General features: G+C 37.3%; 1 protein-coding gene across 1 annotated transcript in view; it reads right to left on the bottom strand.

Annotated features, from left to right (window-relative positions):
- STPG2 (sperm tail PG-rich repeat containing 2) overlaps positions 1–27574 on the bottom strand; it is a 339045-nt gene that overhangs the window by 174746 nt on the left and 136725 nt on the right. Inside the window, exons 7-8 of the mRNA XM_068974937.1 lie at positions 26402–26563; positions 14750–14859 (exon numbers count right to left, since the gene is read on the bottom strand). Of these exons, the coding sequence (XP_068831038.1) occupies positions 14750–14859; positions 26402–26563 (272 nt within the window). The remainder of the gene's footprint in view (positions 1–14749; positions 14860–26401; positions 26564–27574) is intronic.

Here is a 27574-nt window from a genome sequence, read left to right as displayed (position 1 = left end):
GAAAGAAGAAATGAAGGGAAAACATGGGTGAGAGCCTTCCCTGAGGTTTCCACAGGAAGGAACAGGTAAGGCAGAGTATGCAAGCTTAGGATTGGCTAGTTTGAAAAATTTCAGCAGACTCTGGGGTGCAGGGTACTGTCTTTAGTTCTCTGGTATCAGGCCCTAGGGTGATTAGAGCAGAAGTAGCTACAAGTGTGTGAGGCCCAGAGGAGGTTAGCTCATGAGCCCTGGATTGGCTAGTTTGCATAGAAACAGCATGCTTGCCAGTTACTTGCTTGCTCTAGCCTAAAGCTAGAGAATCTGTCTATTCAGGATAAACAAGGCCCCAGTGCCAAAGCATCAGGGGGGGACATGAATATTTTCTTAAAAACATCCCCCAAATAAAATACCAGGTCCAGAAAGTTTTAACTGTGAATCCTTACAAACATTTAAGAAAGAGCAACTCAATGATGCAAAAAATAAGCAAAGTTTTTGACAGAATTGGGGGAATAAGAACACTTACTCACTTTTAAGAACCCAGCATAACCTGAATCCAAAACCTTCAAAAAAAAAAAGAAAAAAAAGCTCCTTACAAGAAAGGGTCTCATTTGTCCTCCTGCCACTAATTCTTTTGCCAACACGGCCCTCTTCGGACTTACAGAATGGGCTTATTTACAGTTAGGATATTATTTACAGTTAGACAACATTATTTCTGATCAAGGAACTCATTTCAGCAAAAGAAATGTGGGCTTTTTGCTTACAGAATTCACTAGGTCTAACAAATTCTCCACTTAGAAGCAGCTAACAAACAAGAGGACCAGCTGAAAACAATAATGATGCCCACTGAGAGACAAGACCTTGAGAGGACCTCTTTAAGCATACACAATGCAGAATATGCAATGTGTGTCAAATATTTCTTCTCATTGTTTCACCTGATAACTCACAAAATTTTTGCCACTTGTCTCCATAATTTTGAACTCTACTCATTTAAAATCCTGATTCCTGAGGGAGGCATGCTTCCACCTAGAGACAAGACTCTTGGTTCTACAGAATTGAAATTTAAGATCATCAACTAGCACTTGGGGCCCTTGAAACAAAGTAGTCTGCAAGCAATAAATTCTGGAGAGGGTGTGGAGAAAAGGGAACCCTCCTACACTGTTGGTGGGAATGCAAACTAGTACAACCACTATGGAGAACAGTGTGGAGATTCCTTAAAAAATTGCAAATAGAACTGCCTTATGACCCAGCAATCACACTGCTGGGCATACACACCGAGGAAACCAGAATTGAAAGAGACACATGTACTCCAATGTTCATCGCAGCACTGTTTATAATAGCCAGGACATGGAAACAACCTAGATGTCCATCAGCAGATAAGAAAGCTGTGGTACATATACACAATGGAGTATTACTCAGCCATTAAAAAGAATACATTTGAATCAGTTCTAATGAGATGGATGAAACTGGAGCCAATTATACAGAGTGAAGTAATCCAGAAAGAAAAAGACCAATACAGTAACTAACACATATATATGGAATTTAGAAAGATGGCAATGATGACCCTGTATGCGAGACAGCAGAAGAGACACAGATGTGTAGAGCGGACTTTTGGACTCAGAGGGAGAGGGAGAGGGTGGGATGATTTGGGAGAATGACATTGAAACATGTATACTATCATGTAAGAAACGAATCACCAGTCTATGTCCGATGCAGGATACAGCATGCTTGGGGCTGGTGCACAGGGATGACCCAGAGGGATGTTATAGGGAGGGAGGTGGGAGGGGGATTCATGTTTGGGAACACATGTACACCCATAGTGGATTCATGTCAATGTATGGCAAAAGCAATACAGTATTGTAAAGTAAAATAAAGTAAAAATTAAAATTAAAAAAAAAAGAAACAAAGTAGAGGTCACTCTACTGACTGGGGTGATTTGTCACAATGAACATGTAGAATCTGACTTGCTGCAACACAGGGAAGGCAGGAAGAACTCTTTTAGCATATTCTCTGAGATTCCTCTTAATACTTCTACCTCGAATATTAAGAATTGATGGAAAATTATATCAAAAAAAAAAAAGAAAAAGGAAGGCTCACTGAAGATTCAAAAGGGAAGGTCTGGTCTTTCACCAGACAGTCAACCCTGAACAGCTGAGAGCCAAAGAAACATGGTGAGAGTGATAGAAGAAAGAAGTCATAAATATCATCTACAGCCTCAGACCAGATAAGAATGAGGATTGTGTTCAACAAACAAACTGGACTTCAGTTAACAGTGCTTTGTCATAAATAACCGTAGAAGGGACTGGTTTCTTTCCCAGCTGATACACTTCAGCTATATGTTAACATTAACATCTCAAAGGGATTGATGTATTGCTAGTATGAGTGACAGCTGAACACACACCTGTCCTCATCCTGCTCTCTTTTGCTGTCTCTAGTTCCCTAAAGTGTATTCAGCAGAAGTTTATGGTATGGGAAACAAATATTCCATTTTCTGAATTACTACTTTTATTTTAGCATCCAAAGAACAGTTCTATAGTGCACAACCCTATCAGTAAACGCTTCTTAATGATCTGGAAAGAAAACATGTTTCATAGATTGGTTAAGGACATTTTTCATGGTTGGGTCAGGTGAATCAAAATTTCCAAATACAAAGTCAAGACATTTTAAAATTTAACCGTATGTTTTTACTACAGGCTTCAAATACCTAAGCAGTACCTAACAACACCTCTTTCCACTGATTGTAAATAGTTTGGGGGTTTTTTTGGTCCATTAAAGTATTCATTTCAAAAAAAAGAATAAAGATTGTGGCAGCTATTCATATAAATTTCCTTGTGTGTGTGCATATATGGGCACATTAACTAGTTTCATTTTCCTTCTTTCAGTTCAGTTCAGTTCAGTTCAGTCGCTCAGTCGTGTCCGACTCTGCGACCCCATGAATCGCAGCACGCCAGGCCTCCCTGTCCATCACCAACTCCCGGAGTTCACTCAGACTCACATCCATCAAGTCCGTGATGCCATCCAGCCATCTCATCCTCTGTCGTCCCCTTCTCCTCCTACCCCCAATCCCTCCCAGCATCAGAGTCTTTTCCAATGAGTCAACTCTTCGCATCAGGTGGCCAAAGTACTGGAGTTTCAGCTTTAGCATCATTCCTTCCAAAGAACACCCAGGGCTGATCTCCTTCAGAATGGACTGGTTGGATCTCCTTGCAGTCCAAGGGACTCTCAAGAGTCTTCTCCAACACCACAGTTCAAAAGCATCAATTCTTTGGCGTTCAGCCTTCTTCACAGTCCAACTCTCACATCCATACATGACCACTGGAAAAACCATAGTCTTGACTAGACGGACCTTAGTCAGCAATGTAATGTCTCTGCTTTTGAATATGCTATCTAGGTTGGTCATAACTTTTCTTCCAAGGAGTAAATGTCTTTTAATTTCATGGCTGCAATCACCATCTGCAGTGATTTTGGAGCCCCAAAAAATAAAAGTCTGACACTGTTTCCACTGTTTCCCCATCTATTTCCTATGAAGTGATGGGACCAGATGCCATGATCTTAGTTTTCTGAATGTTGAGCTTTAAGCCAACTTTTTCACTCTCCTCTTTCACTTTCTTCAAGAGGCTTTTTAGTTCCTCTTCACTTTCTGCCATAAGGGTAGTGTCATCTTATTTTCTAAAAATTTCATTGAAATTAACAATACATGATTTACCATGTAATAGTGAACAACTGTAACTTAACAATTTATTAAAGTATTTAGATAACAAATATTTTGATGGTCTATGACTAAATTTGCCAGAGATGAAAACAGTCAGTGTTGGAAACTTGTGGCTTCTCATTCTACACAAGGAGAAAACGTGTTATACAAAAGACAGTTGTACTGTTTAGGGCAGAAACAAAGTTTTGGAACAGTATATGTAACTCCAAATGAGTGGAAAGATCAGTTAAGATGGTAAGCAGTCAAAGTGATGAAATGCACCAGATTTTAATCTGTTGTCCCAGCTCCAAACCTAGAAATCTGCAAACTCTACTTGTGCTTTGTCAGATGGGTTACCTTGTTAGGCTTGGCCAACAGGAGGTGCTACAGGGTCTTTACAAGGCTGGCAGAAGACAGAATTTCTTCCATTGGATCTGCTTTGTCATTCCAGAAGCAGCAGTTCCTTCCCATCAGATCAGTCGCTCAGTCGTGTCTGACTTTTTACGACCCCATGGACTGCAGCACGCCAGGCTCCTATGGCCATCACCAACTCCCAGAGCTTGCTCAAACTCCCACAGTAGCAACTGAATCTAGCTGCAGATTTTCCAACATGTTTCTGCTTTAGCTTTTTCTTGTTACTCTGCACCCTTTCAAACTTTACCATGTGAGTACTTCTTCCCATTATCTCTCTTCTTTATACTCCTTTGCACATCTCTGTCCTTTATCCTTTCCCCTCTTTTTCTATTTTTCCATTAATATCATTTAAACTTATATGAACCTGTTAAGACTTTTCTTTGTTTCCTATATGCTTGTGGTGATGATACGAATACAATGGTATTTGTACCTCCGTTTTAAATTTATGTGATGGAAAAATGCCTTTTCTCTTAGATATTTATAAAAAATAGAATGGAATTATTGTTTACCCCTAGAAATTCAAACAGAAATACATATTTTGGGTATAATGATGATCACATACTCAAAAGTTTAATACTCTGAATTGGTCAAAAGATGACTATGCTAGCCACGTCAGTGAAATTTATTTTCTATAAATAAATCCAGCATTGCAGGCTATAGCTTTCTTCATCAATGAAGATAACTTTGAAAAAAGATGAATTCTGAAACACTTAAATATACTAAAATGGTTTATAACTCATGAATATGTGCATCCTAAGATAATTAGACATTGAAGTCAATTTCTAAATGTTGTGTTTCATTAGTTATGAATTTACTACACCGAGATTTCAGTGGTATTAATGCCATCACTCTACCATGTGTAGGATTGCACATATAGTCATGTTGGCATCAAGGATTTAAATGATGGAGTTAAGGTCTTGATTAATCATCTCCATATCAGTTTTAACATACTTACCCTCAATTCTCACATAAGCTATAAAACAATGACTGGTTGATATAAAATGTAGGAATAAGATTGGGATGAATACCACAAACAGCTTAGGTCTCAGAGGTTATGTAGAATATGAGTCATTTTGCTGTTGATCACTTTAAATGAACACGTTATCTTTAAAGACAGATTTTATCCTCAAAAACACAGAATGTGCAAAATTTTTTATCAAAGAGAAAAAATTAAATCATTTCTTCATAAAGTTATTATTTGCTTCTAACATTTATGTGTGACAATTAAAATAACTAATATAAAACTGCAGAATTGCATTCTTCTCACAATCTGTGTAAGTACTGACAGGCAATGGCATGCAATCAAGAAGCAGGCTACTAGAATCTGATTTATTACACTGTATCTTGCTTAGCAGTTTCCTTCACCATCCTTCTGTGCTTTGAGGAATATGGCATCCAGCAGCACTTGTTCTTTCCTTTGCATAACAAGGCCATTTTCTGAACTAATGAGGTTAGACAATTATATGAAAAATTTATAGAGACTTTAAAATGTAATGGAAGAAGAGAAAGCATGTAAGTGCACTGTGCCTGACTTCCTCTTCAGTATGTCAGAAATTGTTTTCCTAAAAACCTTTACTTGCACTGATGGGCCTGCAGTAAGAAAATTCACTTTATGGCGCTTTCCTCCACCAATAGTTCAGTGAATGATAAGATACCAACAAGCAAACTAGAAGCCAATAAAATAAACATTAAAAACTATGTAAAAATCTAAGAACTTTCTATACCTGTTTAGTGAGATACTGTAAGAAAAGAAAGATTGAAAGTAAAAGAATACAGTTTTTAGTCAGAATAACTTTGATTCTTATGGATTTCAGCTGAAACCCACTTCTAACATATTTTTACCATCTCCAGGATCACAAACAGAGAAGGCAATGGCACCCCACTCCAGTACTCTTGCCTGGAAAATCCCATGGATAGAGGAGCCTGGTGGGCTGCAGTCCATGGGGTCACTAAGAGTCGGATACGACTGAGCGACTTCCCTTTCACTTTTCACTTTCATGCATTGGAGAAGGAAATGGCAACCCACTCCAGTGCTCTTGCCTGGAGAATCCCAGGGATGGGGGAGCCTGGTGGGCTGCCGTCTATGGGGTTGCACAGAGTCGGACACGACTGCAGTGACTTAGCAGTTAGCAGCAGCAGGATCACAAAGGTCTGTGCCCCAGACCCAAGGGTTCTTTCTTTGGAGCTCCTGAGCCGCTAGCATCAGCTGAGCTGTGCATCCCTTTCACAAACTTAAATCACCTTAAAAAGTCTCTCCATGGTTTCAAGTTTTGTTAATTCCAATCTGTTATTCTCTTTGCTCCCCAAGGTCTAAGGGTGGTGGCATTGTCTGTCACTACTTCCACGATACTTTAGTGTTTCCTCCTGACTTTTTGAGTTCTCCATTATCCACAATTCCTTGTGCTACTCTACCTCAAAATAACTCCTGTGGCTCTGTCTCCTGACTAGATCCTGACTGATATAGACCTTCTTTGCTTAAATACACCATTGTAATATTTCTGTCTGCAGCAGCTACCCACCCAATATAAGGAAAGGAGACACCCTCCTAGGCTCTCAGATATGAAGCGGAATTCATACTTCAGCTTCTCATACTCCAGCTAGCTGCCTCCCACTACTCCTAAGAGCCACCCCAGTGAAATGGCATCAGTGAAGCAGCGTCTCTCCAGCAAACCTGCAGCCTGAAGTAAGCTTGCTCTAGCAGACCTGCAAACTAGTCGGTGAGTAATGCAAGATTTTTATTATATGCTAAGATTTTGAGTTTTTTATCCATAAATAGCTACTTTATATAGAAGTTGGACCTCTTAGCCAACTCTAGCTCTAGAATATTTAAAGGAAATTGAAAATTAGAAAATATTTTTCATTATTTTTAAGGCTCTATCATAAAGCTGAAGAACAGACACTTTCGAGTTGCAATGCTGCAGACTATCAAGAGTCCCTTGGACTGCAAAGAGATCAAAGCAGTCAATCCTAAAGAAAACCAACCCTGAATATTCTTTAGGAGGACTGATGCTGAAGTTCCAATATTTTGGCCATCTGATGCAAAGAGCCATGTCATTGGGAAAGACTCTGGGAAAGATGGAGGGCAGGAGGAGAAGGGAGTAAGAGAGGATGAGATGGCTGGATAGCATCACTGACTCAATGGACATGAATCTGAACAAACTCTGGGAAATAGTGGAGGACAGAGGAGCCTGGCATGCTGCAGTCCATGCAGTCACAAAGAGTCGGAGATGACTTAGCAATTGAACAACAACAAATAAAGCCATGGCCCCCACAACTATTGTTTCTGAAAGGAGCTTCAAGAAATGCTTCCAAAGTAAAAAGCTGAACATTTATTTTTCCTGCTGCTTTGCATTCCTGACACAGCAATACCATGCAAGATAGAGGGTGCCTGTGGTTGCGGAAGGTGAATATCACAAAGAAATATAAAAAGCAAAAGATATTACCATATTTTAATATATTGTCATTCGTATTATAAAAAGATGAAAAGAGAGCACAGGCTTTGAAATGGTATTTACTTAGCTTTGAGCCATAACCCTGCCATTCAAAATTTTTATAGCTAACCTACTTATAGCTTACTATGGGTAACACAACGAAATAAGTGTTGCATGTAATAAGACACTTAGTTCTTACTATGACTCCATCAGGTATGCCTACTTAATTTATTATCACTATTTAACATTTGAAACATTCAGAAAACTAAAATCATGGCATCTGGTCCCATCACTTAATAGGAAATAGATGGCATAACAGTGGAAACAATGTCACACTATTTGGGGGGGCTCCAAAATCACTGCAGATCGTGACTGCAGCCATGAAATTAAAAGATGCTTACTCCTTGGAAGGAAAGTTATGACCAACCTAGATAGCATATTCAAAAGCAGAGACATTACTTTGCCAGCAAAGGTCCGTCTAGTCAAGCAAGGCTATGGTTTATCCAGTGGTCATGTATGGATGTGAGAGTTGGACTGTGAAGAAAGCTGAGCACTGAAGAATTGATGCTTTTGAACTGTGGTGTTGGAGAAGACTCTTGAGAGTCCCTTGGACTGCAAGGAGATCCAACCAGTCCATTCTAAAGGAGATCAGTCCTGGGTGTTCTTTGGAAGGAATGATGCTGAAGCTGAAACTCCAGTACTTTGGCCACCTCATGCGAAGAACTGACCCACTGGAAAAGACTCTGATGCTGGGAGGGATTGCGGGCAGGAGGAGAAGGGGACGACAGAGGATGAGATGGATGGATGGCATCACCAACTCGATGGACGTGAGTCTGAGTGAACTCCGGGAGTTGGTGATGGACAGGGAGCACCTCCCTGAATTGCAGGGAGGTGCTGCGATTCATGAGGTCGCAAAGAGCTGGACATGACTGAGTGACCAAATTGAACTGAACATTTGAAAAAATAGATTTAGAGACTTGAAAAGCATATCCCTGATGTCAAAGCACTTGCTCTTAAACTTTATTCAGGGATGATATTCAAAATATTTAACAAATTAAATGAACATAAATTTAATATAGGAATAAACATAAATTGAAATTTACTTTTAAAATGTCCTTCATTCTCAACTGTAGGTATTATAAAACCATTTATCAACTGATAAAAGTGGTAGCACAGCTGTTCAGCAAGCAATTCTAATGTATTTCATTTGTTCGTTTTTATAAAATGGTATAATTTTGTGATTTTTTTTATACTAGGGTGCCACTAACCAAATGATGCCTCTTTCTGAGACATGACTCAATCTAAGAAAGTACATCAAATACTTCCAATTATTTTTTTCCACTAAATAGATATTCCTTAGTTAATTTTTGGCGTCAGTAACTAGAGGAAAGTTACTAACTCCACTATTGTTTCATAATGCTAAATCCTCCTTCAGTTTCTAATAAACATATCTTTTTTTTTTCTTTTGCATTTCAAAAAAAAGTTCTATCCTTTATAATATGTCTGAGATCTTTACAGTCATATCTCTTTGGTCTTAAATCACAAAAATCATTTATTGTATTGTCATATTTATTCTAGTTAACCCTAATTCTTCAAGTTAGAGGAAAAGAACAGAAAAAGATCCCTAAAGGAGTGGATTCTACTGATAGACTGCCTCAGTTTGAAATTAAAACTCTGCCACTTAAAAACTTTAAACTCAGTTTCCTCATTTTTAAAGACGGCCATAATTATAATATTCAAATGAGTACCATGCTTTATATTTGAAATGGTCTCTGGAATAGAACAAGCACATTATAAGCACTAGCTCTTATTTTCATTAATAAAATTTATTTCATCAATATCTGTAACAGACAGGTATTTTGTATTAACAATTCACCTCATTAAATGCAGGTGAAATGTAACAGGATTTCAGGGCTGATTCCCCTAACACACATTCTATATCAAAAAGTTTAACACTGGCTAACTTCCTTTAAACTCCTTGGTGTGTCAGAAAGGTAGACTTATTTGCATTTTACTCTTAACCTGCCTAGGTTTCTTTCTTTCCCTGGAGGTCTCTGAGACTGTACAAATAAAAACTCAAGGTCATCCAGCTTGGCAAACACCCTCAAGGTGAGAGTTGGCTTCAGAGCTCTACTTGCCACTCTGGGTCCTTCCTTAATTTAGCTTGTGTATTCCTCCTCTCTGCTAATTCTTGGAGGCATTCATGAATATGTTTTGTTTCTATTTTATCTAGAATGTTGGTTGTTTGCAGAGAAATGAGTCAGTACAGGCACCAGTATGTCATAATGCCATTCCAAATGCATACTCATCATAAAATCAGGAGCATTAATTTTACTTTTTTTTTTAATTTTTATTTTTACTTTATTTTACTTTACAATACTGTATTGGTTTTGCCATACACTGACATGAATCCACCACGGGTGTAATGAGTTCCCAATCCTGAACCCCCCTCCCACCTCCCACCCCATATCATCTCTCTGGATCATCCCCATGCACCAGCCCCAAGCATCCTGTATCCTGTATCGAACATAGACGAGATTCATTCCTTACATGATAGTATACATGTTTCAATGCTATTCTCCCAAATCATCCCACCCTCTCCCTCTCCCTCTGAGTCCAAAAGTCCGCTCTACACATCTGTGTCTCTTTTGCTGTCTTGCATACAGGGTCATCATTGCCATCTTTCTAAATTCCATATATATGTGTTAGTATACTGTATCGGTGTTTTTCTTTCTGGCTTACTTCACTCTGTATAATAGGCTCCAGTTTCATCCATCTCATTAGAACGGATTCAAATGTATTCTTTTTAATGGCTGAGTAATACTCCATTGTGTATATGTACCACAGCTTTCTTATCCATTCATTTGCTGATGGACATCTAGGTTGCATCCATGTCCTGGCTATTATAAACAGTGCTGCAATGAACATTAGGGTGCACGTGACTCTCTCAATTCTGGTTTCCTTGGTGTGTATGCCCAGCAGTGGGATTGCTGGGTCATAAGGCAGTTCTATTTCCAGTTTTTTAAGGAATCTCCACTGTTCTCCATAGTGGCTGTACTAGTTTGCATTCCCACCAACAGTGTAAGAGGGTTCCCTTTTCTCCACACCCTTTCCAGCATTTATTGCTTGCAGACTTTTGGATTGCAGCCATTCTGACTGGTGTGAAAATATCTTCATATCATGAATAAAAATCAAATCAATACAAGAGTCCAAAATAAATAATAAAATTATCCTCAACCTCTCCCTGGTTCCATTCTGAGAGAATTCACACAATAAACAATAAACACAATTAATAGTAGTTGTGTTTTTTAGTTTGAGGTGTGATTTTTTCCTTTGGATTTTACCACTACAAATTGAAAATAAGGAAGGGCTTAATACTGAGTTTGTCAATTTTTTATACCATCTGTTAGCTCTGCACTCTGCAATAAAAGACCCGACATATTCTACTCTTTCCTACTTCACACTTCTTGATCTATTACTTTAATGATGATATTAAGGTTTCTAACATTTATATTGCTATACTATAATTAAGTCCTCTGCTATGTATACAGATTGATTTTAAATCAATCAATATAATTTCCTATCAAACCAAATAGTGCAGCCAAACACACAGAGAAGTAAATGAAATTCTGTGGTCACCAAACCCTTGACTTTTGAAGAATGTCCCAAGCATGAACTAAAAATGTCTTCTTTATTAATTTGTTTCCACTTTTCTCTACTTTATCCAGAAACTCTCAGTTTATGTTCTCAATATTTATGTCACCCTTCTCTTGTTCCCTTTTTTAAAAAAAATTTTGCTGGACCATCTTCACGTATGGGGATGTGGAATTATGAAGCTTTCCAAGCTCTTGCTGGTCAGAAAATTATTTTCTTGTTTCATTTAATTGAAACTTTGGGTAGAACAGAATTCTGTCAATATGTCCAAAATTATCTCCTCTTAAAAATTTTAGAAAATATTATTCCATCATTCCCTGCTCTGAAAAGTCTCTAATCCTGATGAGAAAGTGTTGATAACAGTATGTTTCTATCCCATTGTAGGTGACCCAGTTACTTTCCTCTGGGGAAGCTTCAAGGGTATTTTATTTCTAGTCTTCTGAAAATGCAAGAGAATGTGAAAAAAATAAATGTCTTTGAAAATCTGTCTGTGGTATTTTGTTGAGCTCTTCTAATTGAAGACATGTCTTTATTCCCTTCAAGATAACTTACTGTTTTTTTACATCAAATACTTCCAACTACCATCCTAGCATTCTGCTCCTGGAATGCCTAATAAACAGATGTTTGGCTTGTGTCTAGCTTCAATTTATTATATTTTCAGTATCTTTGTCTTTTTATATTCAACTAGTGCTTATATTGTAGTTTTTTACAAAGTTGTTTCATTGGGACCTTGTAAAAAGAAGGGAGAACATACATATATGTTCTTTAATATGAAACCAGAAGTCTGGGTTTTTAAATACCTTTTAGCAAAATCTTGTGTAATATATTGAAAATTAAACTATATGCATTCCTTCAAGACTATAGCACATCTGTATATATATAAATGTAAACATATAGGAGGTAAATGTTCTAATATTTTTATTTGATAAGAAAATTTAAAAATAATCCAATTATTTTATCAATATAAGTTTGAGATCAATATTGATATATTGAAATCAATAATCTGACTTTTTCACTAGATACATATTATATACCCACATGTTTGAAAGCTATTTTCATTTGTAGAAAGGATTCAAAATCCGAAGAATTCTATGTGACTAAACTATCGCTTTTTGGATAAATTGAATCCCAACCGATACTTTTAAATGCAAGTGTCTCTTGCCAAAAAAAGAAAATACTGTTTTAAAAATCTACAAACAATAAAGACTGAAAAGGGTGTAGAACAAAGGGAACCCTCCTACACTACTGGTAACAATGTAAATTCACCATGAAGAACAGCATGGAGGTTTCTCCAAAAACTAAAAATAGAGCTACCATATAATCTAGCAATTCCATTCCTGGGCATATATCCAAGGAAAAACATAATTCAAAAACATACCTGCACCCCAATATTCACTGCAGCACCATTTACAATAGCCAGGACATGGAAGCAACCTACATGTCCATCAGCAGAGGAACAGATAAAGAGGCTGTGGTACATATATATATAATAGAATATTACTCAGCCAATAAAAAATGAAATGTTGTCATCTGCAGCAACGTGGATGGACATAGAGATTGTGAGACTGAGTGAAGTAAGTCAAAGAGAGAAAGACAAATAGCATGATATTGCTGATATGTGGATCTTTAAAAAAGGCTAAAAATGAACTTATCTACAAATAAGAAACAGAGTTACAGATGTAGAAAATAAACTTATGGTTACTAGGGATAAGGGGGGGAGGGATAAATTGGAAGATTGGATTCACACATACACACTACTATATATAAAATAGATAACTAATAAGAACCTAGTGTATAGCACAAGGAACCCTACTCAATACTCTGTAATGGCCTACATGGGAAATGAATCTAAAAATACGGATGCATGTATAATAGAGTCACATTGCTGTACACCTGAAACTAACAACAATATAAATCAACTATATCTCAATATAAATTATTTTTAAAGTAAAAAGGACTTTCCAAATGCAGTGAGAGATAAAAGGTAAAGGAGGCAAGCATAAGTTAGGTAAAAACAACTGGTAGGCAACTCATCTTTCTCTAGAACAGATCTCTCAATCATCTTTTTTTTTCACTGCAAACATAAGGTGTAACATTTACATATACATTCCTATGCATTACCTTCAGAAATCTGCATTGGTTTTTCCTAGTAGCTATAATACTACAATAGAAATAACACTGAATCCATTCTAAATATTCCAAAGCTTAAAATCTTTATAGAGGCTTCGTTGCTAAGTCATGTCTGACTCTTGCAACCCCATGGACTGTAGCCCACCAGGATCCTCTGTCCATGTGATTTCCCAGGCAAGAATACTGCGGTGGGTTACCATTTCCTTCTCCAGCGGATCTTACCAACCCAGGGATCAAACATTGGTTTCCTGCAGTGTTTTTTGCAGGCAGATTCTTTACCAACTGAGCTTCCAGGGAAGCCCTAAAAAGCTTTATACTAGTAATATATTCCTCATGACATACCTCACCATGGATCCAAAGGTATGTATAACAATGACTCACTTGAGAATCACAACACAACGCTAAAATTCCTCAAGATGAAGAAATAATTTGCTAAAACAATTATAAGACTCTCTTAAATGTCAAGACACTGCCAGATCTAATGCTAATTTTGACTCCAGCTCTCAGATTGTCAACTAATGTCTTACAAAAAAAATAAGTCCATTCATGAATGACTCTCACCAAATTAATTTTATTTCTATAAATTCCTAAACATTCACAGCTGTATTTAACTAGGCTTGCCTTTGTACTTCATTTAAATGAGTTCTTCCTACACTTGTAAGTTACTTCACCATTCGAAAACACTGTAAATGAACTCTTGGCATTATGCACCCAGTAGAATTTTAGTTCAGCAAGCAATGCTACTTCTCTGGTTGACTGGCTACACTTTAAAACCTGGTTAATGGTCCTATTTTGCTCTTGTCACTAATAATATCCTGTGATAGTCTAATCTCTATAAAGATTTATTTTAACAATATCTACACATACAATTCTAATTTTTTAAATTTAAATTTCACTTTGATCTTTTAATAAATTTAATTTGAATTAATTAGTTAAGTATATAGTTTTAAATTTCACATGCTTTCCTTATTTCAATTTATTCAATATTAGCTATTTATTAAAAAAAAAAGGGAAATTCAGGTAGCAAAGTTTACATCGACACAGTTTAAAATACAGATTAACAGGGATGAAAATGTTGCTCAAGAGTCTTAAATTTCAAAAGAGATTCAAACTGAAAAGGATAAATATTTGCACTTATGAGTAAACTGATTTGAACTAAAAAGTAAATCTTCCTTTTCACATACAAGTTGAATTTTCCTATTTGTCCTAAAAATGGATTCTCTCTGACCCTAAAGGAAATATTGCACATAATATTTTCTCATGGAGCAAAGCTAGACTTCTGATTAGCTTCAAGAATTTCATTGAACTTTACAAATATAGAAGTTTCACACTAGCTGAAGATGTTACAGCAGGCCACCAGGTACCATTCTCAGGTCCTAACATAATGTTTATGTTACATAGTCTCCTCACGATTCCTAAATTACAAATACATTTGGCTAGAAAGTGTTCTTACCATATCTGATACTTTAGTAGTTCTTTCTGCTCTTGACAAGAAAGCAGCATATCGATTAGTCAAGTTGGGTAGTTCATCAGAAATTTCAGGGACCTGTGAATGACAAAAATAAAACACATGTTGAAAGAAGAGGTATATATCGCTTATTTTTCTCAATATATATCACTTATTTTTCTCAAGGGGCATGATAAATAACTGCAATAAGCTTATAGAACAAAATTCTGTAAAGCAATTATCTTTCAATTAAAAAATACATAAATTTAAATTTAAAAAATAATTTTTTCAAAAATATGGCTATCATTAAATAGAGATATATTTATTTTTAAACATTTTAAATGAAATGTAGTAAAAGATTTTGCCAATGAAACATTAAAATGGGGAAAGGGTTGATTATATGAACCTCTAGGAAAGTAAGATGGATCTGCACACATTATTTAAACATATTTAGGGGCAAATTACAACCTGCTAATTATGAATCAGGACAAGAATTGGTTCTGAATTTAACATTCAGTTCAGTTCAGTTCAGTTGCTCAGTCGTGTCCGACTCTTTGCGACCCCATATATTGCAGCGCGCCAGGCCTCCCTGTCCATCACCAACTCCCGGAGTTCACTCAGACACATGTCCATCGAGTTGGTGATGCCATCAAGCCATCTCATCCTCTGTCGTCCCCTTCTCCTCCTGCCCCCAATCTCTCCCAACATCAGGGTCTTTTCCAATGAGTCAACTCTTCACATCAGGTTGCCAAAGTATTAGAGTTTCAACCTCAGCATCAGTCCTTCCAATGAACACCCAGGACTGATGTCCTTTAGGATGGACTGGTTGGATCTCCTTGAAGTCCAAAGGACTCTCAAGAGTCTTCTCCAACATTAGAGTATGGCTAATAAAGTGAAAGTGTTAGGTGCTCAGTGATGTCTGACTCTTTGCAACCCCATGGACTGTAGCCCACCAGACTCCTCTGTCCATGGAATTCTCTAGGCAAGAATACCAGATTGGTCAGGAAGATCCCCTGGAGAAGGGAATGGCAACCCACTCCTGTATTCTTGCATGGAGAATCCCATGGACAGAGGAGATTGGTGGGCTATACAGTTCATGGGGTCACAAAAAGTTGGATATGACTGAGCAACTAACTCTCTGACTTTATTAGCTACATTCTAATGTTAAATTCAGAACCAATTCTTGTCCTGATTCATAACTAGCAGGTTGTAATATCAATAATATATAAGATATATGGTCAATTATATAGTATTATTTGTTACTCAGTTCAGTTCAGTTCAGTCGCTCAGTCGTGTCCGACTCTTTGTGACCCCATGAACTATAGCACGCCAGGCCTCCCTGTCCATCACCAACTCCCGGAGTTCACCCTGACTCATGTCTATCGAGTTGGTGATGCCATCCAGCCATCTCATCCTCTGTCATCCCCTTTTCCTCCTGCTCCAATACCTCCCACCATCAGAGTCTTTTCCAATGAGTCAACTCTTCGCATCAGGTGGCCAAAGTACTGGAGTTTCAGGTTCAGCATCAGTCCTTCCAAAGAACACCCAGGACTGATCTCCTTTAGAATGGACTGGTTGGATCTCCTTGCAGTCCAAGGGACTCTCAAGAGTCTTCTCCAACACCACAGTTCAAAAGCATCAATTCTTCAGCGCTCAGCTTTCTTCACAGTCCAACTCTCACATCCATACATGACTACTGGAAAAACCATAGCCTTCACTAGACAGACCTTTGCTGGCAAAGTATTGTCTCTGCTTTTCAATATGCTATCTAGGTTGGTCATAACTTTTCTTCCAAGGAGTAAGCGTCTTTTAATTTCATGGCTGCAATCACCATGTGCAGTGATTCTGGAGCCCGAAAAAATAAAGTCTGACACTGTTTCCACTGTTTCCCCATACCTGATTATTTATACATGAACTAGAAATACATTAACAATAACTAAATTGATTCTGTGGCAATACTGGATTAATAAATTTTCTAGTAAAGTGATCCACACTTTCTTAAATACAATTCCTAATATACATTGAAGATGCAAATTAATAGGCTAGAGGAAGATGATAATCTAAAATTTTAATTAGCAATTAGTTAATGCTCATGATATTATACTCAATTGATTATACACTTCAGTCATTTGTATTCATTTAATAATTTAAACCATATAACCAACAGTAACATTCTTTTTATATACAAAAAGGATAAGGATTTATTTTCCCATTTTTGTCCACTTCACTATTTGTATTTCAGAATTTTATATTTGTATTTAATACTTCAGAATTTAACACCTAGTACATTAGTTAGATATTTCTTTCTCTGCTCACTTTTTCAGGAACATTGATCTACTAAAAAGTCCACCTCTCACTGTATCTTTGAAACTATATGCTTCACTCTGCTGAAGCTGGTGCCTCCCTCTCTATTCTTGTCTTCATGTTTTATTCCTGCATAGTCACTCAAAAATAGGCAGTTTCTGTCACTTTCAAAAACAGAAAAATCACACTTTACATCTTGTAGAGATGAGAAATCCTTCAAACAGAGCATCTGAGCCGGCATTATTATTTCATGTGATTTTTAAATGTATTGAAACTGAAAAACAATCCACTTTCATAATAATTGTATTATTATCATGCATGTGGTATTAGAAATTATGAAATAAATTCAAAAGCATTTTGCAACTTTCACTGTTTAAAGTAGAAATTAACAAGCTCAAAGAATGTATTACTCATTGGATGACTTTGGCTTTAGAGGGAATGTAGTTTGCAGAACACTACGATTTTGTATTTTTACCAAATTAACCCATATAAAATATAACAAAATAAAAATTATTTTTATTTCTTATAAATATGATATATTTGTTATAAATCCAGATAAAATATATATATTTAAGTCTTCACAGGGCTGTGAATGCTTCCAAATCTAGGACTTGTCAGCACAGACAAGAGGGGTTAAGATTCTGAAGAGGATAGAATCTCTGAAAGGTTATCTATCAATCTGCAGGTGCTTTTTTTTTTCCTGGGATAATTGCTGATAACAGGACAGAAAGAATCTGGGTTTAGATCTAGCAGAGGGCTGCTATTAAGGAGCTAGAAAATAAGTTTATTATGGTCTTGTTGGGCCACATGACAAACTGGATTTGAAGTGCCTCAAAACATATGATTTGTTTTCCCCTTAAGATGTTAGCAAGGGGATAAGAAGCAGGATAATGCTAAAAATCTAAGCTAAAACTCTGAAACGCAGAGTCATTAAATATTAGCATTCAGAACACGGGCCTGGGAGTGGTCAAACACATCAGGCTCACAGTTGAAATCCCCAGAGGACAATACTTTATCCAATGAACACACAAGGTAAACTGAGTCCTGGAAAAACTGTAAATGACACAAACCATGATTAGATTAAGGTGATCTCCATTGACTTCTATCTGTTTTGCGGAGAAAAACGTGAAATCTTTCTATTAGAAGAAAATACCACTTAAAGTCCCTATATTACACACTAAGTATTTAACATTCAATTTCCGACTATGTGTGTTCCATACTTTCTGTTTTGAAAATCATTTGCTCCTATTGACAGAAGAATCCAATCTGGTTCAGTAACTCAGTGGCTCTGCTATCCCTGTATCATCTACCCTACCCGACAGGATTCTGGGAGCACACAGTCTTAGCCATTGGACCGCCAGGGAAGTCCCCATTTTAATTTTCTTTATCAATTTTTACAATAAATTGTTCTTCCCTTTAAGCTTCCTAGATCATATTTCTGTGCTTCTCTGTTGTATTCATTTATTCAATTATTACTTCCTGTACTATAGGATAGACATAGTTCCAAAGTTCTGTACATGCCCTTTTATGATGTGACAACTATGTTCAAACTCCCCCAATGTTTAACTTCTGTTTATATTCTATGTACAGAATATCCACATATCTATTCTTTCCATATTTTCCACCTGAATTTTTAGCTACTTTAACTTTTCCATATATGCATTCTCTTAAGCTTTCTCGACTTCTGCAGTGATGAGAAAAATGAATACTTAATATATATATATATATATACACACACACACATTAAGGTGTCTTTTTAAATCTGAACTCTGAATGAAGAAAAATGTCATATGACATCACTCATATGTAGAATCTAGAAAAACAGTACAGGTGAACTTATTCCCAAAGCAGTAATATAGACACAGACTTAGAAAATAAACTATGGATTCCAAGGGAAGAGAGGAGGGGTGATGAGTTGGGAGGTTAGAGTCAACATATCTACACTGTTGTTGTTTAGTCACTAAGTCACGTTTGACTCTTTTACAACCCCATGGACTATAGCCCGCCAGGATCTTCTGTCTATGGGATTTTCCAGGCACAAATACTGGAGTAGGTTGCCATTTCCTTCTCCAGGGGATCTTCCTAACCCAGGGATCAAACCCCTGTTCTCCTGTATTGGCAGGTGGATTCTTCACCACAGAGTCATATATATATACATACACACACACACACACACACACACACACACACACACACACACACACAATTATGTATAAAATAGGTAACTAATGAAAACATACTGTATAGCACAGGAAACTGTACTCAATGCTCTGTGTTGACCTAAATGGGCAGGAAATCTAAAAGAGAGTGATTATATGTAAAATAATTAATGTTTTAAAAGTTTAATGTGCAGCAAACTGCATTGTCAGAATTTTACTCATGAAAGTGGTTTTCTGTCAACCTGTTAGGCTAATTTTATTTGTATCATCTCTTATCTTAGGAACATTTTTTGTTTTCTGCTGATCATTTTGAAACAGGGATTTTCTGTATTTCTTGTACATGTCTAACAATGTCCAGGATCTCTTTCTTTGACGATTCTTAACTTTTAAATAACATGATCACTATTCATAAAATTATTCTTCCCTTCTATTTCATAAATGACTTCTCCTCTATTTAATCAATATTAAGGTCAGAATAGGAGTTCCTCTAATGGCTTCCACTTCTTTCTACAGAGGTAAACAGTCAGCAAATCAAAAAATGAAAACTTTTTGCTTTCAATAAAATGAGAAATCAAACATAACTTTTATATTTACCCACACAAGTATCTTTTATACTCTGCATTACTTCATAAAGATCCAGATTTTATTGGGTAACATTTTTTTCTGCCTGGAGGACTTTCTTTAACATTTCTTACACTTTTGTGGATAAATATTTCAGCTTTCATACATATGGAAAGGTCTTCTTTTTTATTGAGGTAGAGTTGACATACAACATTATATTAGCTTCAGGTGTACAACATAATGGTTTGATACTTCTACATATTGCAAATGGTCATCACAATATCAAGTTAACATCCATCACCACAAAGTTTTTTTGTGCAATGACAGCTTTTTAGATTTACATAACAACTTCAAATATTCAGTATAGTGCATATATTTATGCTAAGTTGCTTCAGTCGTGTCTGACTCTTTGCAAGCCTATGCACTGAAGCCTGCCAGGTTCCTCTATCCATGGGGATTCTCCAGGCAAGAAGGCTAGAGTGGGTTGCTATTTCTTCCTTCAGGGGATCTTCCCAGGGATCAACCCACATCTCTTATGTCTCCTGCATTGGCTGTACATTACATTTCCATGACTTATTTTATACATGGAAGTTTTTAGAAAAGCTTTTCACTTTGTTTTCATTTTTGCAGAGTATTTGAGCCTACAATTGAATTACAGGCTAACCACTGTTTACTTTCAGAACTTGAAAGATGTTGCACTGCTGTCTTCTGGCTTGCATCATTTCCAACCTGAAGTGTAGTGTCATTTTTAACTTCATCCCTCTTAATGTCATGTTAACTTTTCATCTGGCTGTTTTTAAGAATTTATTCTTTGTTACCATTTTATTCAATTTGATTGTAATTTGCCTTGGCATAGTCCTTTGATGCCGTTTTGCTATGGGTTTGTTGAGCTTGATGGATATGTGGTTTTATGTTTCATCAAAATTTGGAAATTTTCAGCCATATTTCTTCTTAAAATTATTTCTTGTGCTTCATTCACTCTTTATTTTCCTTCAAGGATTCTAGTTACACATTTAGGCCACTTCAAATATACCCATAGTTCACTGCTACTTTATTCATTACTTTTTGTCTTTTTTTCTCACTGTATTTCGTTTGAAGTTGTTTGTATTACTGTCTTAAGGTTAACTAACAGTTCTGTCTGAACTGCATAAATTGCTGTTAGTCAGAAGGTGCTTTTTTGCATATGGTATACTTCCCATCTCATGAACTTCACGTTGTGCTTCTTTACTTGTGACATTTCTCTACTTAATATGGTCTATCTTTCCATTACCTTCTTGGACATATAGAATACAGCGATCAGTTCAGTTCAGTCGCTCATTCGTGTCTGACTCTTTGGACTGCAGCACACCAGGCCTGCCTGTCCATCAGCAATTAAAGGAGTTTATTCAAACTCATGTCCATTGAGTCGGTGATGCCATCCAACCATCTCTTCCTCTGTCATCCCCTTCACTTCCCTTGAACTTTTCCCAGCAGCAGGGTCTTTTCAAATGAGTCAGTGCTATGCATCAGGTGGCCAAAGTATTCGACTTTCAGCTTCAACATCAGTCCTTCCACTGAACACTCAAGACTGATCTCCTTTAGGATGGACTGGTTAGATCTCCTTGCAGTCCAAGGGACTCTCAAGAGTCTTCTCCAACACCACAGTTCAAAAACATCAATTCTTCAGTGCTCAGCTTTCTTTACAGTCCAACTCTCACATCCATACATGACTACTGGAAAAACCATAGCCTTGACTAGACGGACCTTGGTTGGCAAACTAATGTCTCTGCTTTTTAATATGCTGTCTATGTTGGTCATACCTTTCCTTCCAAGGAGTAAGCATCTTTTTATTTCATGGCTGCAGTCACCATATGCAGTAATTTTGGAGCCCCAAAAATAAAGTCTGCCACTGTTTCCACTGTTTCTCCACCTATTTGCCATGGAGTGATGGGACAGGATGCCATAATCTTTGTTTTTAGAATCTTGAGCTTTAAGCCAACTTTTTCACTCTCCTCTTTCACTTTCAACAAGAGTCTCTTTAGTTCTTCTTCACTTTCTGCCATAAGGGTGGTGTCATCTGCATACCTGAGATTATTGATTTTTCTCCCAGAGATCTTGATTCCAACTTCTGCTTCATCCAGCCCAGCATTTCTCATCATGTACTCTGCATATAAGTTAAATAAGCAGGATGACAATATACAGCTTTGACGTACTCCTTTTCCTATTTGGAAACAGTCTGTTGTTCCATGTCCAGTTCTAACTGTTGCTTCTTGACCTGCATACAGGTTTTTCAAGAGGCAGGTCAGGTGGTCTCGTATTCCCGTCTCTTTCAGAATTTTCCACGGTTTATTGTGATCCACACAGTCGATGGCTTTGGCATAGTCAATAAGCAGAAATAGATGTTTTTTCTCGAATTCTCTTGCTTTTTCAATGATCCAATGTATGTTGACAATTTGATCTCTGGTTCCTCTGCCTTTTCTAAATCCAGCTTGAACATCTGGAGTTCATGGTTCACATACAGTTGAAGCCTGACTTAGAGAATTTTGAACATTATTTTACTAGCATGTGAGATGAGTGCAATTGTGCAGCAGTTTGAGCATTCTTTGGCAACCCCTTTCTTAGGGATTAGAATGAAAACTGACCTTTTCCAGTCCTGTAGCCACTGCTAAGATTTCCAAATTTGCTGGCATAGTCAGTGCAGCACTTTCACAGCATCATCTTTTAAGATTTGAAATAGCTTAACTGGAATTCCATCACCTACACTAGCTTTGTTTGTAGTGATGCTTCCTAAGGCCCACTTGACTTCACATTCCAGGATGTGTGGCTCTAGGTGAGTGATCACACCATCATGATTATCTGGGTCATGAAGAATTTTTTGTATAGTTCTTCTGTGTATTTTGCCACCTCTTCTTAATATCTTCTGCTTCTAAATCCATACCATTTCTGTCCTTTATTGTCCATAAGCCTCTTATCCTTCTCCATCAGAAGGCAGATAGACTGAAAACCACAGTCACAGAAAATGAACCAATCTAATCGCACGGACCACAGCCTTGTCTAACTCATCAAACTATGAGCTATGCCATGTAGGGCCACCCAAGACGGACGGGTCATGGTGGAGATTTCTGACAAAATGTGGTCCACTGGAGAAGGGAATGGCAAACCACTTCAGTATTCTTGCCTTGAGAACCTCATGAACAGTATGAAAAGGAAAAAGATAGGACACTGAAAGATGACCTCCTCAGCTTGGTAGGTACCCAATATGCTACTGGAGATCAGTGGAGAAATAACTACAGAAAGAATGAAGATGCAGAGCCAAAGCAAAAACAACACCCAGCTGTGGATGTGATTGGTGATGGAAGCAAGGTCTGATGCTGTAAAGAGCAATATTGCATAGGAACCTGGAATGTCAGGTCCATGAATCAAGGCAAATTGGAAGTGGTCAAACAGAAGACGGCAAGAGTGAATGTCGACATTTTAGGAATCAGTGAACTAAAATGGACTGGAATGGGTGAACTTAACTCAGATGACCATTATATCTACTACTGTGGGCAGGAATCCCTCAGAAGAAATGGAGTAGCCATCACAGTCAACAAGAGTCTGAAATGCAGTACTTGGATGCAATCTCAAAAATGACAGAATGATCTCTGTTCGTCTCAAAGGCAAACCATTGAATAGCACAGTAATCCAAGTCTATGCCCTGACCAGTGATGCTGAAGAAGCTGAAGCGGAATGTTTTATGAAGACCTACAAAACCTTCTAGAATTAACACCCAAAAAAGATGTCCTTTTCATTATAGGGGACTGGAATGCAAAAGTAGGAACTCAAGAAACTCCAGGAGTTACAGGCAAATTTGGCCTTGGAATGCGGAATGAAGCAGGGCAAAGACTAATAGAGTTTTGCCAAGAAAATGCACTGGTCATAGCAAACACCCTCTTCCAACAACACAAGAGAAGACTCTACACATGGACATCACCAGATGGTCAACACTGAAATCAGATTGATTTTATTCTTCGCAGCCAAAAATGAAGAAGCTCTCTACTGTCAGCAAAAACAAGACTGGAAGCTGACTGTGACTCAGATCATGAACTCCTTATTGCCAAATTCAGACTTAAGTAGGGAAAACCACTAGATCATTCAGGTATGACATAAATCAAATCCCTAACGATTGTACACTGGAAGTGAGAAATAGATTTAAGGGACTAGATCTGATAGAAAAAATGACTGATGAACTATGGACAGAGATTCATGACATCGTACAGGTGACAGAGATAAAGACCATCCCCAAGAAAAAGAAATGCAAAAAAAGTAAAATGGCTGTCTGAGGAGGCCTTACAAAGAGCTGTGAAAAGAAGAGAAGTGAAAGCAAGGGAGAAAATGAAACATTCACCCATTTGAATGCAGAGTTCCAAAGAATAGGAAGGAGAGATAAGAAAGCCTTCCTCAGTGATCAGTGCAAAAAATAGAGGAAAACAATAGAATGGGAAAGACTAGAGATCTCTTCAAGAAAATCAGAGATACCAAGGGAACATTTCATGCAAAGATGAGCTCAATAAAGGACAGAAATGGTATGGACCTAACAGAAGCAGAAGATATTATGAAGAGGCGGCAAGAACACACAGAAGAACTATACAAAAAAGATCTTCAACAACCCAGATAATCACGATGGTGTGATCACTCACCTAGAGCCAGACATCCTGGAATGCAAAGTCAAGTGGGCCTTAGGAAGCATCACTACAAAAAAAGCTAGTGGAGGTAATGGAATTCCAGCTGAGCTATTTCAAATTCTAAAAGCTGATGCTGTGAATGCACTGTACTCAGTAAGCCAGTAAATATGGAAAACTCAGCAGTGGTCATAGGACTGGAAAAGGTCAGTTTTCATTCCAATCCCAAAGAAAGACAATGTCAAAGAATGTTCAAACTACCGCAAAATGGTACTCATCCCACACACTAGCAAAGTAAGTCTCAAAATTCTCCAAGCCAGCCTTCAACTATACATGAACAGTAAACTTCCAGATGTTCAAGCTGGATTTAGAAAAGGCAGAGGAACCAGAGATCAAATTGCCAACATCCACTGGATCATCGAAAAAAGCAAGAGAGTTCCAGAAAAGTATCTACTTCTTATTTATTGACTATGCCAAAGCCGTGGACTCTGTGGATCACAATAAAGTGTGGAAAATTCTGAAAGAGATGGGAATACCAGACCACCTGACCTGCCTCTTGAGAAATCTGCATGCAGGTCAAAAAGCAACAGTTAGAACTGGACATGGAACAACAGACTGTTTCCAAATAGGAAAAGGAGTATGGCAAGGCTATATATTGTCACCCTACTTATTTAACTTATGTGCAGAGTACATCATGCGAAATGCTGAGCTGGATGAAGCAAAAGCTGGAATCAAGAATGCCGGGAGAAATGTCAATAACCTCTGATATGCAGATGACACCACCCTTATGGCAGAAAGTGAAGAAGAACTAAAGAGCCTCTTGTTGAATGTGAAAGAGGAGAGTGAAAAAGTTGGCTTTAAACCCAACATTCAGAAAACTAAGATGGCATCTGGTCCCATCACTTTCTGGCAAATTAATGGGGAAACAGTGGAAACAATGACAGACTTTATTTTGCGGGGCTCCGAAATCACTGCAGATGGTGACTGCAGCCATGAAATTAAAAGCCACTTATTCCTTGGAAGAAAAATTATGACCAACCTAGATAGCATATTCAAAAGCAGAAACATTACTTTGCTAACAAAGGACTGTCTAGTCAAGGCTATGGTTTTTCTAGTAGTCATGTATGGATATGAGAATTGGACTATAAAGAAAGCTGAGCACCAAAGAATTGATGCTTTTGAACTGTGGTGTTGGAGAAGCCCTTGGACTGCAAGGAGATCCAACCAGTCCATCCTAAAGGAAATCAGTCCTGAGTGTTCACTGGAAGGACTGTTACTGAAGCTGAAACTCCAGTCAATACTTTGGCCACCTGATGGGAAGAACTGACTCATTTGAAAAGATCCTGCTGCTGGGAAAGATTGAAGGCAGGAGGAGAAGGGGATGACAGAGGATGAGATGGTTAGATGGCATCACCGACTCAATGGACATGAGTTTGAGTAAACTCCGGGAGTTGATGATGGACAGGGAGGCCTGGTGTGCTGCAGCCCATGGGGTTGCAAAGTTCGGACACGACTGAGCAACTAAACCTAACTGAAGTGAGGACTTCTCTGCAGGTACAGTGGATAAGAACTCACCTGCCAGTGCAGCGGGCATGGGTTCAATATCTGGTCCCAGAAATTTCCAAATGCCAAAAGTATATGAGATCTTCAAAGAGTTAAATAATAAGACTTCTTTTTTTTAACCATACCACATGGCTTGTGAGATCACAATTTCCCTATCAGGGACTGAACTTGCACCTGCACACTTTCAGCAGTGAAAGCATGGTGACCTAACCACCAGGGAATTCCCAAATAAGATCTATTTTTGAAAAAGAAATTATAAACATAGCTTTAACCAAATTAATATTTGTTTTTATGCCATAATTGACCACATGTAAATAATTTTAACAACAGTATGGCTTATAATAATGAAGTACATATACCACAGGTAATTTTGTAAATTCTAAATTTTTCATATGAGATATAAATAATATAATTTTGGTATTCACATATTACCTTATAATCAGCAGGCCCAGGAGTAGTAAAAACTTCTTTCTGAACCAGGAAGAGAGTCCGAGGAACAGAAGAACCAAATGCACTTTTCTTTGGTTTCTTCCAGTAGGTATTGCTAAGGTTGCCGATGAACGTATTGTTTTGGATATTATAAAACCCAGGACCTAGAATTATGAAAAACATAATATATAATAATAAGCACCCTTTTAATTCTTTTAAACTTAGTAACTTTACTATTTTATTGTATTGTATTTATTGAATGAGTCTTTACATTCTATAGTGCTTTAAAGTTTTCAAAAGTTTCACACACCTGATTTCATATAATCCCATAATAACCCTTTTACTTATCCCTGCCTCTGTACTCCTCCCCTCTGCCCTCTCCTCACTGGTAAACACTAGTTTGTTCTCTTTATCTGTGAGTCTGCTTCTTTTTGTTTTTATTCAGTTTATTTAGTTTGTTGTATTTTTTAGATTTCACATATAAATGATATCATACTGTACTTTTCTTCTCTGACATTTCATTTAGCATAATATCCTCAAAGTCGATCTATATTGCTACAAATGGCAAAAGTTCACTCTTCTATGGCTGGGCACTATTCTGTTTTTTATATACATCTTTATAAACTGAGTAACTGTAGGCAACTTTTTTAGAAAGACTTCTCATATATTGCTGACAGGAATGCAAAGTGCTTTGCTTTGGGGTTCATGTTTGGGAACACATGTAAGAATTAAAGATTTTAAAATTAAAAAAAAAAAAGAAAAACAATTTGTCAGCTTCTTACAAAGTTAAACTTATACTTACCATATGACCCCGAAATTCTACTTCTAATTACTTTTCCAAGAGAAGTTAAAACAAACCAAATGTCCATCAGCTGGTAAGCAGATAAACAAAATGTGCTACACCCAAACAATGGAATACTACTCAATAATAAAAAGAAAAAATAAATGCAACAACATGATTGAAACTCAAAAACATTATGCCAATGAAAGATTATATACAAAATTCTAAATAATGTGTGATTCCATTTACAAAAAATTTTTAAAATGCTACCAATTCTTTGCTATCCATGTCATTGAGAGATAAAGTTTCATGCCCTTCTGTTCAATATGGGCTACCCTGGGTCATTTGACTGACTAATAGAATGTAGCAGAAATGATGTCCTGGGATTTTCTGA

This window comes from Capricornis sumatraensis, chromosome 7 (assembly GCF_032405125.1).
Source record: "Capricornis sumatraensis isolate serow.1 chromosome 7, serow.2, whole genome shotgun sequence".
Classification (NCBI taxonomy): Eukaryota; Metazoa; Chordata; class Mammalia; order Artiodactyla; family Bovidae; genus Capricornis; species Capricornis sumatraensis.
This window is presented reverse-complemented; position numbering and strand designations above follow the sequence as displayed.